Source organism: Pristis pectinata, chromosome 20 (assembly GCF_009764475.1).
Source record: "Pristis pectinata isolate sPriPec2 chromosome 20, sPriPec2.1.pri, whole genome shotgun sequence".
Taxonomy (NCBI): domain Eukaryota; kingdom Metazoa; phylum Chordata; class Chondrichthyes; order Rhinopristiformes; family Pristidae; genus Pristis; species Pristis pectinata.
Window position 1 is genome coordinate 2,287,151 of NC_067424.1, and position 23,455 is coordinate 2,310,605.

The 23,455-nt window shown below is 47.4% G+C and overlaps 1 protein-coding gene across 1 annotated transcript in view; it reads left to right on the forward strand.

Annotated features, from left to right (window-relative positions):
- The first annotated feature begins 9,132 nt into the window (after positions 1-9,132).
- LOC127580859 (uncharacterized protein C6orf132 homolog) overlaps positions 9,133-23,455 on the forward strand; it is a 38,637-nt gene continuing 24,314 nt past the window's right edge. Inside the window, exon 1 of the mRNA XM_052034814.1 lies at positions 9,133-9,498. Coding sequence (XP_051890774.1) covers positions 9,399-9,498 — 100 coding nt within the window. The 5' untranslated portion in view covers positions 9,133-9,398. The remainder of the gene's footprint in view (positions 9,499-23,455) is intronic.

The following is a 23,455-nucleotide window of genomic DNA, read 5'->3' on the forward strand; positions in this document are numbered from 1 at the left end:
CTGAATGGCAAACCAAATACTTTGAGACTGAGACTCCCAGTTTTAGATACCACAACAAGGGGAAATATCAACTCCACATCCACCCTTAGGAATCTGAATGCATCGAGATCACCTCTCAGTCTTCTAAACTCTTCAGTATAAGTCTAATCTGCTATGACAAAGCCACCATCTGTTGAATCAATCTGGTGACTCTTTGCTGCCCCTCCTCTCTCACAACACAGTACTCCTGAGGTAAAGAGCCCAGACACTATGTTCCAAATGCAGTTACAGCCCCTACGTAATTGGATGAAGTCATCTCTACTCTTGTACTTAAATCCTCAAAATCTCTTTTTATGATAATATTAGTTAGGGAAAAACAGGAATAATGCAAAGAAAGATTTGCCATTCTAAATTGCCCCTTACAAATTCAAGTTCTCCCCAATTGACTTCTGAGCAATGAAACACCACTAAAGTGTTGCATCATAGACATTTATGTCAGGGCAGGAAGGCAGTCATCCCATCACGTCCACCCCTAGTCTGCTGCATGCCCACTGACACAACATGGTGGTCCACACTTGCCTTTTGGGATCATACGACAGAGAAACAGAATGATTCAAACTCAGTAAACTGTTGTTTTGTCACGGACCATCAATCTAGCTCTGACCTGACATTCTTTCAGAGGGCCTTGCTGACCACTGTGGCCACCCTGTCCACTACTGTCTTCGCTACAACCCTGTGTGTAGCTGTGTTGAAACTGCATACTGTCGGAGACTCCCCCCCCACCCCCCCCTTCCTGTCTACTCTCAGCAATGGACTACAAGGGCTGCTACGGTCACTGGTGATGCCCGACCATTACACACATGGTGAGTGACTGACCACGAGCAAAGACAGGAGACTAGTCCACCCAACGTGGAACACAATCAACACCACCAGCAGGAGTGACAGCCTCCAGACAGCCCACGCTGCAGTCTCCCAGGGGCCATGGGTTTCTGTGCTGCATCCCTCCTTGCACAGATCTCGGTGAGCAGAGGCTCAGTGTTAGATCAGTGGTCTTGGCTCTACGGGAGAGGCAGCTGCTGCTTCATAGTCCATTCACCCATTCTCTTATCTACTTCATGACAAGCAGACTAAATAATAAATCATTTAATTCTCAAAAAAAACATACATATTTGTGAAAAGATGTTGAACTAGCACAAACTCACTGATTCAAAATCATTGAATTATTTAATTTTGGTTGCAACCATGTTGGGAGATTAATCCCAGTTTGGAAACTTTGTAGAATACAGAAGAAGGCCATTCGGCCCATCAATTCTGCGCTTGATTTTCCCAAATAGACTCACTGCCTAGCTCTCTCCCCAGAGCCCAGCCATCTATTTTACTCCTTCAAGTATTTGTCCAGTTCCCTTTTGAGACCCTCTGTTGAACTTTCTCCCCCACCCCACTAGACAACGTGTTCTAAACCCAGACTACATAATCCTATGGTTTGTCATAAGGAACTTTCACCACATTACTTCTGAAATAGTTTGACGTGCATGCTCAGTTGTGTATTGAAGCAGTTGTTTCCAATTGTAAAGAGTGATTAAATGTCAATTACCCCTGGAAGGTTTGAAAGGTTCCCTGCAATCCACAGGAAATTTCTAATTAGTAGTAGGTAGGGAATGATTAAGTGGAAACATAGTCCTTAGGCCCAAACTATACACTAAATGCCATGGAAAGAAACTGTAGTGAATGCAGTGTAAATGATCAAAGCACACACCGATTTTGCAAGTGGACATTTTTATTCCTAATATGCTGGTAAATGTTTCTGTTGGATACCAGGGATAAAGTCTTCCTTTTGCACAACTTCACTGAGCAGGTTTGCTTATCCACCTGCTGTTAATTAATAGAAATATTCATGCAATCACATCTCTTTTCTGCCCAGACAATGAACACCTTCTCCTTCGGAAGCAGTTTGGGCATTTTATACACATGGAGGGCAGAGCAAGAATGGTTCTTATATTCAACTGAAAAGCTCATCAGTTCCAGACAAGCACAACAGGGTGATGAATTCTGAATGAATTCTGTGTCATCATTGTCCATGATACTGACATACCGTGTTCTGTCAGAACTATTAGGTATGGCTTCACATAGCTGTTATTTGGCTGGTAACTCAGAAACCTGTTCTAATGATCTGAACCTTATTGCAGCAGCTGGTAAATTAAAATTCATTTATTAAATACATTTAAAATTTAAAAATGCCAGTGTCAGTTATGGTGACAGTGAAATTACTGAATTACCCTAATAAAACAGGTGATGGAAATCAAAATCTTGGCTGCCAGCCTAGGTGAGTATGTTACCATTGTCACGGACTTTATCAGCATGTGTGTTGAGGACTGTGTACCAAAGAGGACAATCTGGGTGTTCCCAAACAGGAAACCATGGATGAACCGGGAGATCCACTCCCTACTGAAGTCAAGGACTTCTGCATTCCAATCAGGTGACCCTGACCTTTACAAGAAATTGAGATATGACCTCCGTAAAGCTATCAGAGAGGCCAAGAGACAATACCGGTTCAAAATCGAGTCCCAGACCAGCCATCAGTTGTGGCAGGGCTTACGTGCTATAACGGGCTACAAAATGAAGTCGGGCTGCATCGCCGACAATGGCGCATCCCTTCCTGATGAGCTTAACGCATTCTTGTAACGCAGTTTTGGGCCCCATATCTTAGGAAGGATGTGCTGATGTTGGAGAGGGTTCAGAGGAGATTTACGAGGATGATCCCCGGAACGAAAAGGCTTACATATGATGAGCGATTTTCAGCTTTTGGACTGTATTCACTGGAGTACAGAAGGATGAGAGGGGACCTCATAGAAACACTTAGAATGTTGAAAGGACTGGACAGAGTAGATGTGGTTAAGCTGTTTCCTCTGGTGGGTGAGTCCAGGACCAGAGGGCACAGTCTTAGAATTAGTGGGTTCCAGTTTAAAACAGAAATGAGAAGAAATTTCTTTAGCCAGAGGGTAGTGCATTTATGGAATTCTTTGCCACATACAGCTGTGGAGGCCCGATCATTGGAGACGTTTAAGGAGGAGATAGATAGACATCTAATTAGTCAGGGTATCAAGGGATATGGGGCTAAGGCTGGAAATTGGGGCTGGATAGGAAGAGTTTTTTTTCTTTTTTTCTTTTTCTTTTTTCCTTTTCTTTAGCTCATGGAGCAGACTCGATGGGCTGAATGGCCTACTTCTGCTCCCTTGTCTTGTGTGATTCTATACACGTTTTGAACAGAATGGGATTGGTTTGTCACCACCCACCCTGACAGCCTTCAAGACAACCGAACCAGTGATCAAAGTCGAGGACATAAGATCAGTCTTCCGGAGAGTGAACCCAAGGAAAGCACCTGGCCCGGATGGTGTCCCTGGCCGTGTGCTCAGATACTGTGCTGATCAGCTGGTGGGTGTATTTGCAGACATATTTAACCTCTCCCTGCTTCAATCTGAGGTTCCCACCTGCTTTAAGAACACCACTATCATCCCGATAAACAAGGTAATGTGCCTCAATGACTACTGACCAGTGGCTCTGACATCCACCATCATGGTGCTTCAAGAGGCTGGTCATGGCACACATCAACTCCAGCCTCCCAGACAACCTCGACCCACTGCAATTCGCCTATCGCTGAAACAGATCTAGAATGGATGCCATCTCCCTGGCCCTACATTCATCGCTGGAGCATCTGGACAGTCAAGACACCTCCATTAGACTATCATTTATTGACTACAGCTCTGCCTTCAATACTATAATTCCAAGCAAACTCATTACCAAGCTTCGAGACCTGAGGCTCAACACCTCCCTCCGCAACTGGATCCTTGACTTCCTGACCAACAGACCGCAATCAGTGAGGATAGGCAGCAATACCTCCGCCACGGTTATTCTCAACACTGGTGCCCCACAAGGCTGCGTCCTCAGCCCCCTACTCTACTCCCTGTACACTTACGACTGCATGTCCAGGTTCTGCTCTAACTCCATCTACAAGTTTGCAAATGATACCACCGTAGTGGGCCGTGTCTCAAATAACGATGAGTACAGGAAGGAGATAGAGAGCTTAGTGACATGGTGTCATGACAACAACCTTTCCCTCAATATCAGAAAAACAAAATAGCCGGTCATTGACTTCAGGAAGGGGGGGCGGTGTACATGCTCCTGTCTACATTAATGGTGCTGAGGTCAAGAGGGTTGAGAGCTTCAAGTTCCTAGGAGTGAACATCACCAACAGCCTGTCCTGGTGTAGCCATGTAGACACCATGGCCAAGAAAGCTCACCAGCACCTCTACTTCCCCAGGAGGTTAAAGAAATTTGGCATGTCCCCTTTGACACTCACTAATTTGTATTGATGCACCATAGAAAGCATCCTATCTGGATGCATCACGGCTTGGTATGTCAACTGCTCTGCCTGGGACTGCAAAAAACTGCAGAGAGTTGTGGACACAGCCCAGCACATCATGGAAACCAGCCTCCCCTCCATGGACTCTGTCTACACTTCTCCCTGGCTGGGTAAAGCAGCCAGCATGATCAAAGACCCCACATACCCCGGACATTTTCTCTTCCCCCCTCTCTCATTGGGCAAAAGATACAAAAGCCTGAAAGCACGTACCACCAGGCTCAAGGACAGCTTCTATCCTGCTGTTATAAGACAATTGAGCAGGTCTCTACTACAATAAGATGGACTCTTGGCCTCACAATCTACCTCTTTACAACCCTGCACCTTATTGTCCACCAGCACTGCACTCTCTCTGTAACTGTGACACTTTATTCTGCATTCTGTATTGTTTTACCTTGTACTACCTCGATGCACTGTGTAATGAATTGATCTGTATGAACGGTATCCAAAACAAGTTTTTCACTGTACCTGGGTACATGTGAAAATAATGAACCAATTTACCAATTTAACTGCTTCTCTCTCCACAGATGCCGCCTGACCTGCTGAGTGTTTCTAGAATTGTTCTAAAAACACATCTCGTTCATTGATGCACCTCCAGGGAGGAAATCTACCATTATTATCTGGTCTGGGCTTTCTTATTAGACAGACCCCCAGGACTGACATGACCCACTCTAGTTTTGTACATTCAGGGGTGGTCAATGAAGCCGATCTGGGAACCACAGACATGTCCACAGACAGGCAGGTGAGTAGTTTGTGAGCTGGTGAATTCCTTCTGCCGTTTACACGGGGCTTCCATGAGCTCATGATGAATGGACTCAAAGTTCTCAATGCTATCTTAAGTCTTCTCCACTTTGTGTGGTCATGGGCCACAGAGTCCCAGGAGTCAGTGGGGACCTTGCTACGTGACTCCTGATTGTCAACAAGTTATTGACTCTTCTCTACCCACTGAAGCACAGAGAACAGTACGGCACAGGCCCTTCAGCCCGTGATATCTGTGCCGGCCATGGTGCCAATCCAAACTAATCCCATCTGCCTGCACGTGGTCTATATCTCTCCATTCCCCGCCTGTGTACGTCTCTGACTAAATGCCTCTTAAACGTTACTATCATATCCGCCTCCTCCAACACCCCTGGCAGTGTGTTCCATGCATCCACCACTCTCTGTGTAAAAAAAATTGTCTTGTAAATCTCCTTTAAGCTTTCCCCCTCTCACCTTAAATCCATGCCCTCTCATATTTGAAATTTCCACCCTGGGGATAAGGACTCTGTCTGTCTACCCTATCTATGCCTCTCAGAATTATATAAACTTCTATCAGGTCTCTTCACAGCCTCTGAAACTAGCCATCAGACCTGTAAGAGAGCGCACGTGTCCTCCACTAACTGTACTTTTCTGCACCCTACCTTTTATTGGGGAGAACATACTCCAGAGAAAACAACCCAAGTTTGCCCAACCTCTCCTTCTAGATAATACTCTCTAATCCAGGCAGCATCTGGTGAACCTCTTCTGCACCCTCTCGACAGCCTTCACATCTAAATGGCCCAGCAAGTCATCAGTTCAAAGTCAGTCAGGAATGGGCATTGGTGACATTCCTGGCAAAACCCACATCCGGCTAACGTATAATCAAAAGTGTGTGGTGTAGGTTCATCAGGGCTCTGCCAGGAGCCAGGGCTAATGAGGTACTCATTCATCTAACATGATGTTGGCATGAGGGTTCTGAGCAAGTTTCAACATTGCAAGCAAGGACACATGGTCAGTTTCACTAATTTAACGGATGTGGTTTAATGTTGACAGCAGCATGTCAGCCAATAAGCTGGCTGGGCCTTGACTGGAAATAAAGGCCATTTACTCAAAACCAGACCATGTTGGAAACAAACCACAACAGAATATGTTCTCCCCAATAAAAGGTAGGGTGCAGAAAAGTACAGTTAGTGGAGGACACGTGCACTCTCTTACAGGTCTGATGGCTAGTTTCCCTGTTGACCATCTCCATCCCGGCTGTGAATGGTCTACATGTGTAGCTTGACATTAATGTGCTGGCATGTTAGGAAAATTCTGCTGATTGCTAGCAGGATGAATAGAGGTGACAATTTACAGCGGTCTGCATGGTGTTGGAAACCTCTGCTGTCTGCCTAGTTTATTCCTGGACTTCTCTCAGCTGTTTCCTCATGGTATATTTCTGTAAATGAATCATTCCAAACAATCGTAGAAGTGTTGTGATCACAGCAAAGAAGATGGACGTTCTACCCATGGTGTCCATTCTGTTCTCCATCTTACAATAGTCCACTTCTGTTTCTTGGGTGTTTTAAGATAGATATCTTTATTAGTCATATGTACATCAAAACACACAGTGAAATGCATCTTTTGCGTGGAGTGTTCTGGGGGCAGCCCGCAAGTGTCGCCACGCTTCCAGTGCCAACAAAGTACGCCCACAACTTCCTAACCCGTACGTCTTTGGAATGTGGGAGAAAACCGGAGCACCCGGAGGAAACCCACGCAGACACGGGGAGAATGTACAAACTCCTTACAGACAGCGGCCGGATTTTCTCACCCATTCCCCTCACCCCAGGATATCCTGTGGTCAGACCATGGCCTGTGACCAAAACAGTTACCAATCTTTATTGATCCATGCTGACTTAATGGATGCTTCCAACTCTTTCCAATTTTGTTTATACATGCAAGATTTTATTTATTGCTTACATGTCATAAACTACTCCAGGCCCCTTGGCCCACCACGTCCACGCTGACCTCAAGGAACGATCGACAATGATCCCATTTTCTGGCACTTTGTCTGCACCCTTCTCTGCTCTGATGATTCAAGAGCTCGTTCAGATATTTCTTCAATGCTGTGAGAGTCTCTACCTCCTCCACCCCCTCAGGCAGCGTGTTCCAGATTCCAATCACCCTCTGGGTCAAAGAATTCTTCTCTAGATTCCCTCTAAACCTTCCACCCCTTACCTTAAACCTAGGCCCTCTTGATTGAGTAGATCTCTGCTGCGGGGAAAGGTTTCTTACCATCGACCCTATCTTTTCCCCTCACAATGTTGTACACCTCCATCAGGTCCTCGCACAGCCTCTCCTGCTCCAAGGAAAACACACCCAGCTGATCCACTCTCTCCTCAGAACTAAGTGCTCCATCCCAGACAACATCCCGGTGAAGACACATGAGACTACAGACGCTGGAATCTGGAGCAACAAACTATCTGCTGGAGGAACTCAGTGGGTCAGGCAGCATCTGTGGGGAGAACAAAATTGTCAATGTTTTGGGTTGAAACCCTGCATCGGGCTTTAAACACCCTAGTATCTCCTCTGCACCCTCTCCAGTGCAATCATGTCCTTTCTGCAGTGTGGTGGCCGGAACTGCAGACAATATTCCAATTACACCACAGCCAATTGTACCATAACCTCACTGCACATGTTCTGTGCCCTGATTAATGAAGGGAAGTATCCCAAATACCTTCTTACCCTCCTTATCTGCCTGTGCTCTCACCTACAGGGATCCTTGCAGGCATGAGGCCTTCGACCTGAAATACTCTTTTTCTCTCCCCACGAATGCTGCCTGACCTGCTCAGTATTTCCAGCATTTTCTGTTTTTATTTTAAATTTCCAGTTTCTGTTTTTTTTAATATTCTCCCCCTAACATTGCCATGCTGCCTATTTTCCTGGCATTTATACCCTGTGTATGTACACCTATGAAAATAAACTTGAACTCAACTTTGAACTATCTTTGACAAATCCCACCACCAGGTTCAAGAATGGCTCCTTCGCTCACTTTGTACTAAAATGAATTTTAGAGTCACACAGCACGGAAACAGGCCCTTCTGCCCAACTGGTCCATGCCAACCAAGATGGTCCATCCAAGCTGGTCCCATTTACCAGCGTTTGGCCCATAACCTTCTAAACTTTTCCTATCCATGTACCTGTCCAACTGTCGTACCTGCCTCAACCACTTCCTCTGGCAGCTCGTTCCACAGACCTACCACCCTTTGTTAAAAAGAGTTGCCCCTCAAGTTCCTCTTAAATCTCTCCCCTCTCACTGTGGCACGGTAGCCTAGCAGTTAGCGCGACGCTATTACAGCACCAGCGATCGGGGTTCGATTCCCACCGGTGTCCGTAAGGAGTTTGTACGTTCTCCCGTGTCTGCGTGGGCTTCCTCCGGGTGCTCCGGTTTCCTCCCACATTCCAAAGATGTACGGGTAGGTTAATATGGATTTACAATGGGCGGTGCGGACTCTTTGGGCCAGAAGGGCCTGTTACCATGCTGTAAATAAAATTTTTTTAAAAATTTAACATTTAATTTAAACCCGTGCCGTCTAGTTCTTGATTCCCCAACCCTGGGGAAAAGACGGTGCATTCATAGAGGTTTTTTGTTCTAAATTGTGTTCTTTCTTGTAAAAATTGTGTTTAATTTATGTTTTTCTGGCGAAGGTTGTGTATCTGATGCCCTGTGCCTGTGAGGCTGCTGCAAGTAAGTTTTTCATTGCATCTGTGCACACATGGACTTGTGCAGATGACAATAAACTTGGCTTTGACTTTGGAGGGCAGTCGGATGTCAGGTCCAAGGGCATTCACACTTTATGGTCTCCAGTCAGCGGAGACCACTTTCAGAGAAGTCCAGAAGATGATGACCCTGCACGATCGTTGCAGTTATCTCCTTGAAAACTCTGGAATGTAGATCAGCAGGTCCTCGGGACTAATCGGGCTGGTTTTCTCCAGGCGCGCCGGCATGTGCTGAGAGGGGGCAGTGCAGATCGCCTGCAACTCGGGAGACGGAGACAAGCTGTGTTCAGAGCGGCAGGCACAGAGACCGAGTTTATAGAGAGAGAGGGAGACGCAGATACACACGCGGAGAGGGAGTGTTTAGACAGAGAGTGACTGCGTTTACAGAGAGAGACAGTTTAGAGAGAAGCTGTTCAGCAAGGCACCGAGGGACGGGCAGCGTCGGGAGGGGGTGTGCGGAGCAGGTGCGGAGGGACCGGCACCGGGACCACCTGGGCTGGGGGCGATGAGGAGGTCGGGGCCGGGAGAGACCCTGAGCCGCCTGCTGCGGAGGAAGAGCTCGCCCTCGCTGTACGCGGTGGCCCCGGCGTCCGACCGGGAGCCGGGTGAGTGGGAGCCCGGGGCTGGGGCTGGGGAGGGGCAGCCCGGAGCCCTGGTTCGGGTTGCGGGATCCCGCGAACTGCGGGAGACCCCCGACGCGGGGTGGGGGTGGGAGTTGCGTATCGCGGGGGTTTTCGTGTCGCGGAGTCCCCGGAGGGGGGAGGGGAACTTTGCGTGTCGCGGGGGTCACGGCGCGAGGGGGGGATGGTGGGGGAGGAGGAAGGGGGCTTGCGTAACGCGGGGGTTGCGTATCGTGAGGGGTTTGCGTATCGTGAGGGGTTTGCCTATCACGGGGGGGCCCCGGCACGGGAGGTTTGCGTGTTGCGGAATCCCCGGTGAGGGTTGCCGTATCCCGGAGATTGCGGGAGCCCCGGTGCCGTCACCGGGTCAGTGTGGGATTTCCCGCACGTTTGTCTTGCGTCTGATTTTCCGGAGGTCGGTGCGGGTCCGCACTTCCGATGTCGGTGTCCAGAGAACTTACGGACGTTGTTCTGTCCGCCCTGTGCCTCGGGTTGTCCCTGAATCCTTTCCCCATCCAAGCAACACTTCACCTGAATTAGAAAGCGCATGCATTTTTATAGCGCCTCAATGTCCTAAGGCTGGTACAGCCCAGGTCTCCCCCCTCCTCCCTCCCCCCTCCCCCCAGACCTGGTCGCTGTTGTGATGAAGGGAACGTCCCAGTCTGTAGAGAAATAAAGGACTGTAGATGCTGGAATCTAGATATAAAACACTCTGATGCTGGAGGAACTCAGCAGGCCAGGCAGCATCCGTGGAGAAATGCAGGCGGTCAACGTTTTGGGTCAGGACTGAAGATAGGAAAAGGGGAAGCCCAATATATGGGAGGGAAATCTAGATAGATAGCTACCTAGCACCACCTTGTGCCCACCCTGCCTCCCCTCTGTTGTCCACCTATCACTGCTCTGCTTCTATCCCCCCCCCCCCCCCCCCCCCATATATTAGGTTTCTCCATTTCCTATCTTCAGTCCTGAACCGAAACGTTGTCCGCCTGCTTTTCTCCATGGATGCTGCCTGGCCTGCTGAGTTCCTCCAGCATCATAGTATGTTCCAGACTATAAGTGCACAGCAAGCTCCCAGTGTTGGACTTTGTAGTTGCAGGGTTCAGTGAAGAGGAAGGTGAAAGTCTAGTGCAGGTCATCATAGAGAAAGAGGAGATACTGATGCCTAAGAGGGCACAAAGGTGGCTAAGTCCCCAGGACCAGATGGGATTCAGCACTAGCTGCTGCAGGAGACAAGGGAAGAGATCGCTGGGGCTCTGGCTGAAAATTTTAAATCTTCATTAGACACAGGTGAGGTACCAGGTGACTAGGACGGCAAACATGGTCCTCCTTTTCAAGAAGGGCAGCAAGGAGAAGCCTGGTAACTATAGACCTTTGAGCCTAACATCAGCGGGAGGGAAGATACTGGAAAGAATCCTGAGGGAGAGGATTTATGATCATTTGGGAAGGCAGGGACTGATCGGAGATATTCAACATGGACTTGTCAAGGGCAGATCTTGTCTGACCAATCTGATTGAACTCTTTGAAGAGCTAACAAAATGTATCGATGAGGGCAGGGTAGTAGATGTGATTTACATAGTAATGCCTTTGACAAGATCCCATATGGGAGACTGGTTCAAACGGTTAGGGCCCATGGGGTCCAGGGCAAGTTGGCAAACTGGATCCAAAATTGGCTTTGCAATAGGAGGCAGAGGGTGGTGGAGGGTTGTTTTTGCGATCGGAAGGCTGTGACGAGCGGTGTCCCACAGGGATCAGTGCTGGGAACCCTATCATTTGTAACATATGTGAATGATGTGGATGCGGGAGGCATGATCAGTAAGTTCACGGATGACACGAAGGTTGGTGGAGTTGTTGACAGTGTGGAAGTGCTCTTATAGAACGTAGAACAGTAAAGTGCTGGCCAGGCCATTCAGCCCACAGTTGTGCTGATCTTGATGCCAATTTATACTAAATGTCCTCCCTCTGTGTATCATCCACATCCCTCCATTCCCTTCATATTCATGTGTCTATCTAAAAGCCTCTTAAGCTCCCCCAAACTGCCTGCTTCCACGACTACCCCTGGTAACCCATTCCAGGCACCTACCGCTCCCTGTGTAAAAAGTCTTGCCCCTCATGTTGCCTTTAAACTCTTTCCCACCCCCCCCCCAACCTTAAAAAGTATGTCCTCGTGTGTTTGACATCTCTGCCCTGGGGAAACAATTCTGACTGTCTCAGGCTGCAGAGAGATGTCGACATGTGGGTGACATGGGCTGAGAAATGGCAGATGGAGTTTAATCCTGACAGATGTGAGGTGGTGCATTTTGTGAGCGCTAATGAGGCTGGGACATACACCGTGAATGATGGGGTCTTGGGGAGTACTGAGGAACCTTGGAGTACAAGTCCATGCATCCTTGAAATGGCAATGCAGGTAGATAACATGGGGAGGAAGGCACACAGGGTGTGGGCCTTCATTGGTCAGGGCACTGAATACAAGAGCAGGAAGGTTCTGCTCCAACTTGGTCAGACCTCAGCTGGAGCACTGTGTGAAGTTCTAGGTCACCACACTGTAGGAAGGATGTGAGGGTGCTGGAGAGGGTGCAGAGGAGGCTCACCAGGACATGGCCGGGGATGGAGCATTTTAGTTGAGAGGTGAGGCTGGGTCTGTTCTCCCTGGAGTGGAGGGGTTAAGAGGGGATGTGATTGAGATATGTGGGAGGTATAGGGGAGTTGGGGCAAATGGCCTGTTTCTATGAGTCTTTGACTCTATGACTAATTAGAGATGCCCAGGGAACTGCCTGCAACCTGAAATAATCCTTGTTGTCCGCTGGGAGGGAAGTGGAGTTTGGTTAACACAGTTATAAACCTTTATCCCTGCTGTTGGCTGCTCTTTCTCCTGTGTTTGAGGGATATTCTGATGATGTCACCAGCTTCAATTTGTTGACTGCAGATTTCCTGAATCTCCACACAGGAGGTCTGCAATTTAAAATCAAGATCGTTTGAGGAAAAAAAGAGTTTGGAGACTTAATGATGTTGTTAATCATGAGAAATTCCCTTTAATATCCTGGGCAGCCTGTGTTCTCGAAATGATGTCAGGGAAAGTTGAGACAAAAGAGACTGCAGACGCTGGAATCTGGAGCAACACACAATCTGCTGGAGGAACTCAGCGGGTCGAGCAGCTTCTGTGGGGGGAAAATGCACCGTCGATGTTTCAGGTCGAGACCCTTCATCTGTCCAAATGAAGGGTCTCAACCCAAAACGTTGACTGTCCGTTCCCCACCACAGATGCTGCCTGACCTGCTGAGTTCCTCCAGCAGCTTGTTTTTAGCTCAGGGAAAGTTGAATAAGGAATGTAGAGTGAAGCATTTACTGGATGGGCAAAGAAATACTGAATGTCAGAAATACTGGCCTGGACAACTTTCACCAAACCAGGAGCATCTATAAACTGCACTCTTCAGTCAGTCTTTGCCACACAAAGGCAGGTTTAATGATTGCAGAGTCACCTTCTTCATAATGTGCCAATATTGTGCTCAAATATTGCCCAACAAACTCTCTGCTCAGAACCAGGTGATTTCTGAGTACCATATCTAAATTTAAATTTCTAAAACTGCCCATGTGGTCATGCCAATGTTCCCGTTACTCCTGATCCAGGAGCTTATTGAAGTACTCCCCACTTGCCTGACTGAGTACTTCTGGTGAAGGTGCATCCACAGTGCTCCAAGAAACTCAATACCATCCAAGATAAAACAGCCCACTTAATTGATACCAACAGCACATGATAAACGCTCGCTCGCTCCCCTCCCCACCACTGGTGTACAGTGGCTGTAGTGCACACCATCCACAAAATGCACAGGCTTCCCAAACCTGCGATCCCATCATCAGGGAGGACAAGGGCTGCAGAGACATGGGAGTACCACCACCCACAGGTTCCCCTCCAAGCCCCACAACATCTTGACTTAGAAACACATCACTGTTTTCCATCAACTGGGTCTAAATCTGAGAACTTCCAACTTAATGGCACTGTCAGAGCACCTTGGAGAACCACAGAACCATAGAACGCTACAGCACAGAAAACAGGCCATTCGGCTCTTCTAGTCACCTTCACCAGAAGGACTGTGGAGGTTCATTAGGATGGCTCACCCCTGCCTTCTCAAGGGCAATTAGGGATGGGTAGTAAATGCTGGCACTCCTAACTTTAACTCAATGACCTTCTACCTACCTCCTACCCCAGGAACCAATTCACCTGGAGCAGGTCTGTCTAAATCCCTTCGGAATCTACTAATCTCCTCAAGTTTCCAGCACCTTTCATTTGCTCATCTTGAGAGATTATGGGTAAAGTATCTTGATCTAAAGAATGGAAATAGTTTGAGGTTGACTTCTCTGTGGAATTGTAATTTGGTTTATTATTGTCACATGTACCGAGGTACAGTGAAAAACTTTGTTTTACATGCTGTCCATACAGATCATTTCATCACATCAGTGCATTGAGGATGAACAAGGGAAAACAATAACAGAATGCAGAATAAAGTGTTACAGTTACAGAGAAAGTGCAGTGCAGGCAGACAATAAGGTGCAAAGTCAGAACGAGGTAGATTATGAGATCAAGAGGCCAATAAAATAAATACAGTGAAGGGAAAGCTTGAGCTGGTGCCTGAGGGTGAGGAAGGGCCCGAAGGATGTATGCTTTACGATGGGAGAAGGTCATTAGGGTATAAATTGTTGGACAGCCGGGCTGGGCTGAATGGAGTACGAAACTGATGTTAGTTCATGGAGAACAATATCCTTCCTTCCTTTTGATAAACGGAGCTACACCCAGTCTCCCAGATGTAATGTGACTGCTACATTATGCAACGACATAACAATCTTTTTTTGTACTTTTCCCTTTGCCAATAAACCTAATAGTTTGTTTTCCTCTTCTTCCAGTCAAGTGTGTATATTACACATTGCTTTGTTGGTCAGGTTGCCTGGGAAACTTGCATTGCAATGAGCAGACTGTGCTGTAAACCCTGTGAGATTTTGAGATATTAAATGTCAACTAATGTTGGATTATTTATATTTGTCTTCCTCACTGTACATGTCAGGGATTTGCACAGCAATGCCCAACATATGATTTATTTTTAACAAAATGTCTAAAAAGGTTTGTCAATTATTTAGAGTACACCAGGAAAATTCCCACAGCAGCTGAGTACATTTTCCTGGTGCAGGAATGAGGATATAACAAGCAAGGAACAGGAGTAGGCCACTCAGCCCCTTGAGCCTGTTCTGTCATTCAGTATGATCATGACTGATCCATTGTGATTGTAACCTCAGCTCAGCGTTCCCCTCTACCCCCAGTCACCTCTCAACACTTTGCTTATCAAATATCTCTCTACAGATACAGTATCTTTATTAGTCGCATGTACACTGAAACACACAGTGAAATACATCTTTTGCATAGAGGGTTCCAGGGGCAGCCCGCAAGTGTCGCCTCACTTCCGGCGCCAACATAGCACGCCCACAACTTCCTAACCCATACGTCTTTGGAATGTGGGAGGAAATTGGAGCACCCGGAGGAAACCCACGCAGACACGGGGAGAACGTACAAACTCCTTACAGACAGCGGCAGGAATTGAATCCGGGTCGCTGGTGCTGTAATAGTGTTACGCTAACCGCTACACTACCGTGCCTGCCCTGAAACACGGCCTTGAAACAGATATTCAAAGGCTCTATACTTTCACTGCCCTTTGAGGAGCAGAGTTCCAAAGACTCAAACCCTCTGGGAGGAAAAAGAACTGTCAAGTGGGTGATCCTGTGTTTTTAAACAGTGACCTTTGCACCTAGATTCTTTCTCAAGAGGAAACATCTTATCCACATTCACCCTGTCAAGACTTCTTGGGTTCTTGTATGTTTCCATCAGACCACCTCTCACTCTTCTAAACGGATCCAGGCAGCCCAGCCTGTCCAACTTTTCTTAAGGCAACCTGCCCATTCCAGATATCTGTCTGGTAAACCTTCCTTGAATTGCTTTCAATGTATTAACTCCCTTAAATAAGGACCCAAGTACTTACACAGTAGTCCAGCTGTGAGCTTACCAACTTCGTAACTGAAGCAGAACCTCTCAACTTCAGGGAACCTGCTCCCCCTCTGTCCCTTTTCTCTCTCCTCCTGATCTCCCCAGTTCCTCCCACCCCCCATCACCCTGTTTCTTTCCCCTCCCCACCCTCGCCACCTGCCCATCACCCACACAACCCCTCCCACTGGGTCCCTCCCCCCACTGTTCCCATCTGCCCTCCCCACCTCCCTTATTTGCTTCCATGATCCAGCTTCCTCTCTTATCAGATTCCACCATTTGTAGCCCTCTGTCACCTCCACCCATCACCTCCCAGCCTCCCTTCCCTCCTGTCACTGTTCCCACTCTCCCCTCCTCACCTGGATCCACGTGTTGTTTGCCGGCTCTTGCCCCGCCGCTCCCCCTCACCTCTCTATCTCCCCTGTACTCTTTCAGTCCACATGAAGAGTCTCGACCTGAAACATCGACTGTCCTTTTCACTGGACCCACGGAGTTCCTCCAGCAGTTTGCTTTTTGTTCCGTAACCTCTCGACTTTGGTGATCAGTTACTGTAGTTTTCCTAATTACTTCCTCTATCTGCACACCAGCCTTTTGTCAGTCATGCAGTAGAACACCCAGAGCCTCTGTATCTCAGAGCTCCCTCTTTTGCCGTTTAGATAATCTGCTTTCATTCTTCCTGCCAAAGGAAATCTCCCATTTTGCCATGTTACACTCCATTTGCCAGATCTTTGTCCATGTCTGTGACTCATGGGTGGAGAGAAAAGCAAGTACTTAGTGTGTGTTCTCATCTACGTAGCATGGACAGTGACTACATTCTGATCCAGCTTCTCCTGCGTTTACTCATGAGTTCCTGGGCTTGACTGCAGTACGTCATCATTGAAGTAAAGAATTGTCCATCATAAGAGCTCAGCCCAGATATTGCTGGAAATGTGCCACAATGGTTAATTGCACATTTAGGTTTCTACAAATAGGACTGTGCTAAAAGTAGAGAGGAAGCTGACAGACACAGGACATGGGGGGCATCTCGGACCTCGTGAACAATAATGAGGCAGGAGAGGGATTTCCTCTCCTGAACCAAAGTTATTAAAAGATTGAGACAAAGGAATGTGAATTAGAATTGATGAATTCAATGTCATAAAAGGAAACGGGTTACATGTCATTCGAAGGGAAATGGAAGGGGTTGGATTAATAGAGAACAAAAGAGATAAATTAGAAGAACGTTAAGAAAAAATTGGACATTTAGAAATTGATGTTTTAAGGTTCTTCAACAATTCACAAGTCAGAGGAACAAACAAACCCCTGGAGGAACTCAGCGGGTCAGGCAGCATCTGTGGAGGGAAATGGACAGTCAATGTTTTGGGTTGAGACCCTTCATCTGGACTGGAAGAAGGGTCTTGACCTGAAATGTTGACTGTGTTACTCCAGGTTCCAGCATCTGCACTCTGCTGTGTCCACAGATCAGAGCAGGCTGTCTTTTCATTATTAACTTCATGAATAAGGTGGATGACACTCCTTAATAATCTACGGATATTGGAAAGGGTACTTGTGCAACTTATTACGAAGGCACAAGAGACTGCAGATGCGTATTACAGACCTCGTGTTCTGTGCTGAGTTCAGGAGGTAATTACTGTGCAAATGCAGGGAATACTTGAGGTTGTGTCCATGACACAAAGGTAACAGTGGAGGGTAATTCCTGGTGCATCTCCTTCGGTTACACCTGGCTGACAGCTGTTGGACCCATCAGTAATGATGTGGCACATTCATCAAAATCTGACAAAATGATCTTCTGATTTAAGGTGAGATGTATGAGGGAAAGGAACAGAAGTAGGCCATTCTGCCCCTCGCTCCTGCTCCCCCATTCAACAAGATGATGGCTGATCTTTTACCCCCGTGCCAGTTCTCTGCACTAGCCCCATATCCCTGAACTACCATCAGATCCAGAAACCTATCAATCCATCAAGTCAAGTCGATTGTCGTGTGCACAAGTACGGTGAGGTACAGGTACAATGTCACAGCATCACAGGCACGTAGGTACAGACAACACATGGAGCATAAATTGTACATAAGCTAAACATAAATTGTACAAGGCAGAGCATAACAAGACATTAGTGCAAACTTAAACACAACCGGAGACGAGTCCATGGCAGTGCAAGAGGTGGTCAGTAGTTTTCCATTGCTGAGGTAGGGTTAGGGTTGTGCAGGTCAGTTCAAGAACCCGATGTTCGATCACTCAGCGGCCATAGCCTCCTTGGGTAGAGAATTCCAAAGGGTCACTTCATCGGCCTGAATGTCCGACCCCTGTTCAGTGAGGTTCTGCAGGTAACGCATGAAAAATCTACTCGCAGAGCCTGCGCTGCCCACGAGACATCCTGACACCGGCAGAGTTAAACTGGAATGTTTGTACTGCAGTGCTGAACTCACAAGCTCTCCCGAGTCTCTGGGTGAAGGGGGACCCTGTGAATCGCAGATCTCTGGCAGTTGTCGGGGGGACGGGTTTGCATTCTGTCCGATTTCCCCTTGTGGAAACGGGACTGCACCTTCCAGCACTGGGCCCTTGTCCCTACAAGTTACAGCTCTCCACCTGCACGCCCGGCATGGTTTAAATGTAGGCAGGGTTTCTTTCAGGCAGTGAGTCCCAGTGCCCCCTCACCCTCTGGGTGATGACAGTATCCTCATTTGCTCTCCCACCATACTCCCAATGGTTTTAATTCTCTGCCCCTTGATGTTCAACATTAGGAAATAGGTCTTTCTATTCCAGTCTCTGTTGATGTTGTGCACCTCAGTTAAGTCTTCACTCAGCCTCCTTGGTTCAAAAGGAAACAACCCCAGCCTCTCTAATCTTTCCTCGTAGTTACAATTTTCCAGTCCCAGCAACATCACCTCCTCTGCACCCTCTCCAGTGCGATCGTGTTTCTCCTGTACTGTGCTGACCAGAACTGTACGCAGTCTCCTCGTCACAGGAGACGGGAGAAGCTGGAACCTGGAGCAACAAACAATCTGCTGGAGGAACTCAGCAGGTCGAGCAGCGTCTGTGGGAGGAATGTGAATCTTCTCCTCTCTGTAGCAGTCATCTTCCCTCCCCACTCTCAGTCCTGAGCAGGGTCTTGACCCGAAACATCGACAACTCTTTTCCTCCCACAGATGCTCGACCCTCTGAGTTCCTCCGGCAGATCGTTTGTTGACGCAGTATTGAAGCAATGGCCTAATTAGTGTGGAATAAGACCATAAGATATAGGAGCAGAATTAGGCCATTCAGCCCATCGACTCTGCTTCACCATTTGGTCATAGATGATTTATTTTTCCCTCTCAACCCCATTCTCCTGCCTTCTCCCTGTAACCTTTGACACCCTTACTAATCAAGAACCTATCAACCTCTGCTTTAAATATACCCAATGACTCTGCCTCCACGGCCGTCTGTGGCAATGAATTCCACAGATTCATCACCCTCTGGCTGAAGGGACGTCCTTCTATTCTGAGGCTGTGCCCTCTGGTCCTACACCCTCCCACTACAAACATCCTCTCCACTTTATCTAAGCCTTTCAATATTCAGTAGGTACAGCTCTAGCACAACCTCCTGCCCTTGCCTGCCTCAGCTAATGAAGTTAATAATTATTTATAATTAATAAATAATAATATATAACAAGGTATATATATATTTTTAACCCCCTTACTGATCTGTCCAGCTACCTTTTAAGGATGTGGGGACATACACTCCGAGGTCCTTCTGCTTCGCCGCACCCCTTGTGTACTCCATTTATTGTAGACTTCTTTGCATTGCTCTTCACTACTCCGAATTAAATTCTACTTGCCTTTTCCTGCCCAACTGATCAGGCCACCCGCATCCTCCTGCGGTCTAAAGTGTTCCTCCTCACTGTCACACACTCTCCTACACGTCAGTACTGCTGATGTTAATGGAATGTGTCCGGCTGGGTCCCGACGGGACCTGCGATTCTCTCAGTCCTGGGTGACCCTGGGCAGTTCCTGCCACTTCTCCATCTCACTCCCACTCTGATGTGGCTCCAACGACGTCCAACATAAGCTCGAGAACAACACGTCGTTACAGCTATTGGGATTTAATATTTTAACTATTTTGGGTAATCCCTTTTTCATTTGCCAGTCCTGGTCTCCATGCTATCACACACATTCCCTTGGCTCACCCTCCCTTTTCCTCTCTGCATCAGGTCACATTTATTTCACGTAATTTCTGACATTACCAGCTCTGTCTGAGGGCCCGAAATGTTAACCCCGTCTCTCTCCCCATGGATGCTGCTCGACCTGCTGAGCATTGGTAGCATTTTCTGATTTTGTTTCGTATTTGCATCATCTGCAGTTTTGGCTCCAATGGGGACCATGGTTACCTGCCTCTGCTTATGAAAGCAAACCGCAGACCAACCTTGGTTCCTGTTTTCTTGCTGTTGCCCTTCCCTCTTGTCCAGAATTACCACCCTTCAGACTCCTTCTAGTTTGGTCTTTCTCTTCCAACCTCGACCCAAGCACTCACACCCCACCCGTTATATCTATGTGCCTTATATCCAACTATTCATGGTTCTGACAAAAGGCCACCAGCCAGAAATATTGAGTCTATCTCCGCAGAAGTCAATCATGTACTTGGGCATATTTCTTCCATTCGTTGTGAGCTTTAGGTACATATTTCCTTGCTGATTTACCCAGTTGGACTCCATTCTTGGGGCTGTGAGAAATATTTCCAGTCAGACTAGATTGAAATCTCTCTCTGACATGCTTTGCTCATGATCTAACATTTTTAGTTTAGCAACATTTTTCAGCATTCTGTTCGCAGACTTTGGACGCTGCCAACAATCTGAGATGGTTTCAATTTCTGCATAATGAGCCACAGTGACATTATCTTTGTGAGTTCCTCCTGCAGATTGTTTGTTGATCTAGATTCCAGCATCTGCAGTCATTTGTGTCTCCAAACTGACGTTATCTTTAGTTTAACCTTGCTTCAGTGCAGAGAGCAGCCTTATTAAAAATGCACATCTCCAGGTGTTTAAACTTTGGCTTTTTATACCCAACTCATTTGGATGGGAAACAGCCTATAGAGGTCCAGATGTCCTGACCAACATTTGTCCTTTAACTCGAGCCAAAGCACGTTCCTAGTTAATTGTGACCGCTTGTAAATTGGATGTTGGTTTAGCTCGAAAACTAGACTTGAGTTGCTGGACAACATGAAGCCTGCTGGTCAGGGATGTGTTGATAAACTCGCGACCCCCTGAGAAAGATGTCAAGATGTCTTCCAGCTGAATTGATTGCCATGTTAGAAGGAGCTTGCTTATTCATCCATTCATTTTTGTGACTTACACGTCATAGGACCATGAAGTGGCCCCTTACGGCCCACCCCATTCACCCTGACTCTGATGCCCATCTACACTAGTCGCGTTTGCCCGCATTAGATCCATATCCCTCTACACTTTTCTATCCAAGTACCTGTCCAAACACCTTTTAAATTGGATCTGCCTCCACCACCTCCTCTGGCATCTCATTCCAGATACCCACCACCCTCTGGGTGCAAAAACTTGCCCCTCAGAACCCCTTTAGATTTTTCCCTTTTCGCTTTAGTTCCAGACTCCCTCGTCCTGGGAGAAAGGTTCTGACTGTCTACCCTATCTGTGCCCCTCATAATTTTATAAACATCCATAAGGTTACCCCTCAGTCTCCTCTATTCCAGTGAGGACAAACACAGCCTGTCCAATCTCTCCTTATAACCACAGCCCCCCATTCCAGGCAACATGCTGGTAAGTCTCTTCTGCACTCTCTCTATTGCTTCCACATCTTTCCTGTAAAGTGGTGGCCAGAACTGTACGTGATACTCTAAGTGTGGTCTAACCAAGGTCACTAGTAAAAGGCCAGCATTTATTGCCCGTTTCTAACTGCCCTTGTGGTGGTGGTGAGCTGCCATCTTGGTGCTCCAGTCCTTCTGGTGGAAGGGGAGCTTTTGGGGAGGGAGTTGCAGGATTTGGACCCAGGGTGTATAATTGCAATACATTTTGTAGATGGTGCATACCACAGCTAGTGTGTGCAGACGGAGGAGGGAGGAAGGGAGTGTTCAGGGGCTTGGATGGAGTATCAATCGAGCGGGCTGCTTTGTCCTGGATGATGTTGAGCTTCTTGTGAGTTGTTGGCGCCGCACTTAACCAGGCAAGTAGAGGGTGTTCGATCTCACTCCTGATTTGAGCCTCGTAGATGGTGGAAAGGCGTTGGGTGTCAGGAGTTGAGTCAGTCACCACGGAATACCCAGCTTTTGAACTGGTCTGTCGCCACATATTTATGTGGCTGGTCCAGTTGAGTTCTGTTTAATGATGACTCCCAGGATGGAGAAGGTCTGGGTGATTGAACGTCAAGGGAAGATTGTTAGACTCTATCTCAGAAATTGTCATTGCCTGGCACTTTTGTATCTCAAACATTACCTGCCACTCATCAGCTCGTGTGTGTATCTTGCCCAGGTCTTGCACCACGCAGGCATGGGCTGCTTCATCTACTGAGGAGCTGTAAATGGAACTGAACATTGTGCAGTCATCAGTGACCATCCCCACTTCTGACATTGTGATGGAAGGAAGGTCACTGATAAACAGATGAAGATGGTTTGGCTGAGGACAGTGCCCTGAGGAACTCCCGTGTGATATCCTGGGTGGGAAGGTCTACCTCCTCCAAGCATCTTCCGTTGTGTGATATGTGACTCCAGCCGCTGGGGTTTCCCCCTCGGAGCCCATTGACCGGTTTTACTAGGACTTCTTGACCCAGTCGAATGCAGTTTTGGTGTCTCCTCTCACTTCCTCTCTTTGTTCGTGTTCGGACCAAGTCTGTGACTAGGTCCGGAGTTGAGTGGCCCTGGTGAAATTTGAACTGGGCATCAGTGACCATGTTGTGCTGAGGAAGTGCCACTGGAGAGCACTCGTGGTGACACTTGTTGATGTTTGAGAGGAGACTGGACAGTAGTTAGCCAGATTGGTTTGTCCTGCTCTTTTTGAATGGGACATACCTGGGCAATTTTCTACAGTTGGGTAGTTCCCAGCATTGTAACTGTACTGGAACAGTTTGGCACAGGTCTTCAGTACCACAGCCGGGATGTGTCTGGTCCACAGCCTTTGTTGTATCAGTGCTCGCAGCTGTGTCTGGATATCATGTGGAGTGAATGGACTTGTCTGGAGACTAGTTTCTGTGACAGTAAGGATCTCGGGAGAAAGCCAAGATGGATCACCCCCCTTTGTCACTGCTAGATGGGTATGGTTCCGATTTGATCGAAAGTCTTCACTTGGTTAGAAAGAAATAAAAGTTGGAGGCACGGTAGTGTAGCAGTTAGTGCGACACTATTACAGCGCCAGCGGTCGGGGTTCGATTCCCGCCGCTGCCTGTAAGGAGTTTTTACATTTTCTCCCTGTGTCTGCGTGGGTTTCTTCCGGATGCTCCAGTTTCCTCCCACATTCCAAAGACGTACGGGTAGGTTAATTTGGGAGTATGATGGGCGGCCTGGACTCGTTGGGCCGGAAGGGCCTGTTACCACGCTGTAAATAAAATTTTTTTTTAAATTGAAATTTTAATTAAAAAAAAATTGACAAATGTTCTGTGAGTGCTCCTGAGCTAAATAAACATTGGTTGTAAACCACAATTTGTGGAAAAAGTCTGCAGCTTTAGTCATTCTGCTAAATGTAAACATTCAGCAGATCAGGCAGCTTCTGTGGAGAGAGAAACTGTTTGAGACAGGAACTTCTTCACACGATGGTGAATGTTTGGAATTCTCTACCCAAGGAAGCCGTGGAGGTTTCGTCACTGAGTGTGTCCAAGGCAGAGACTGATAGGTTTTTGGATATTATGAGAACTGAGGAAACTGGGGTCAGTGCAGGGAAGTAGTGTGAGGTAAAAGATCAGCCATCACCTCACTGAATGATAGAACAGGTACAAGGG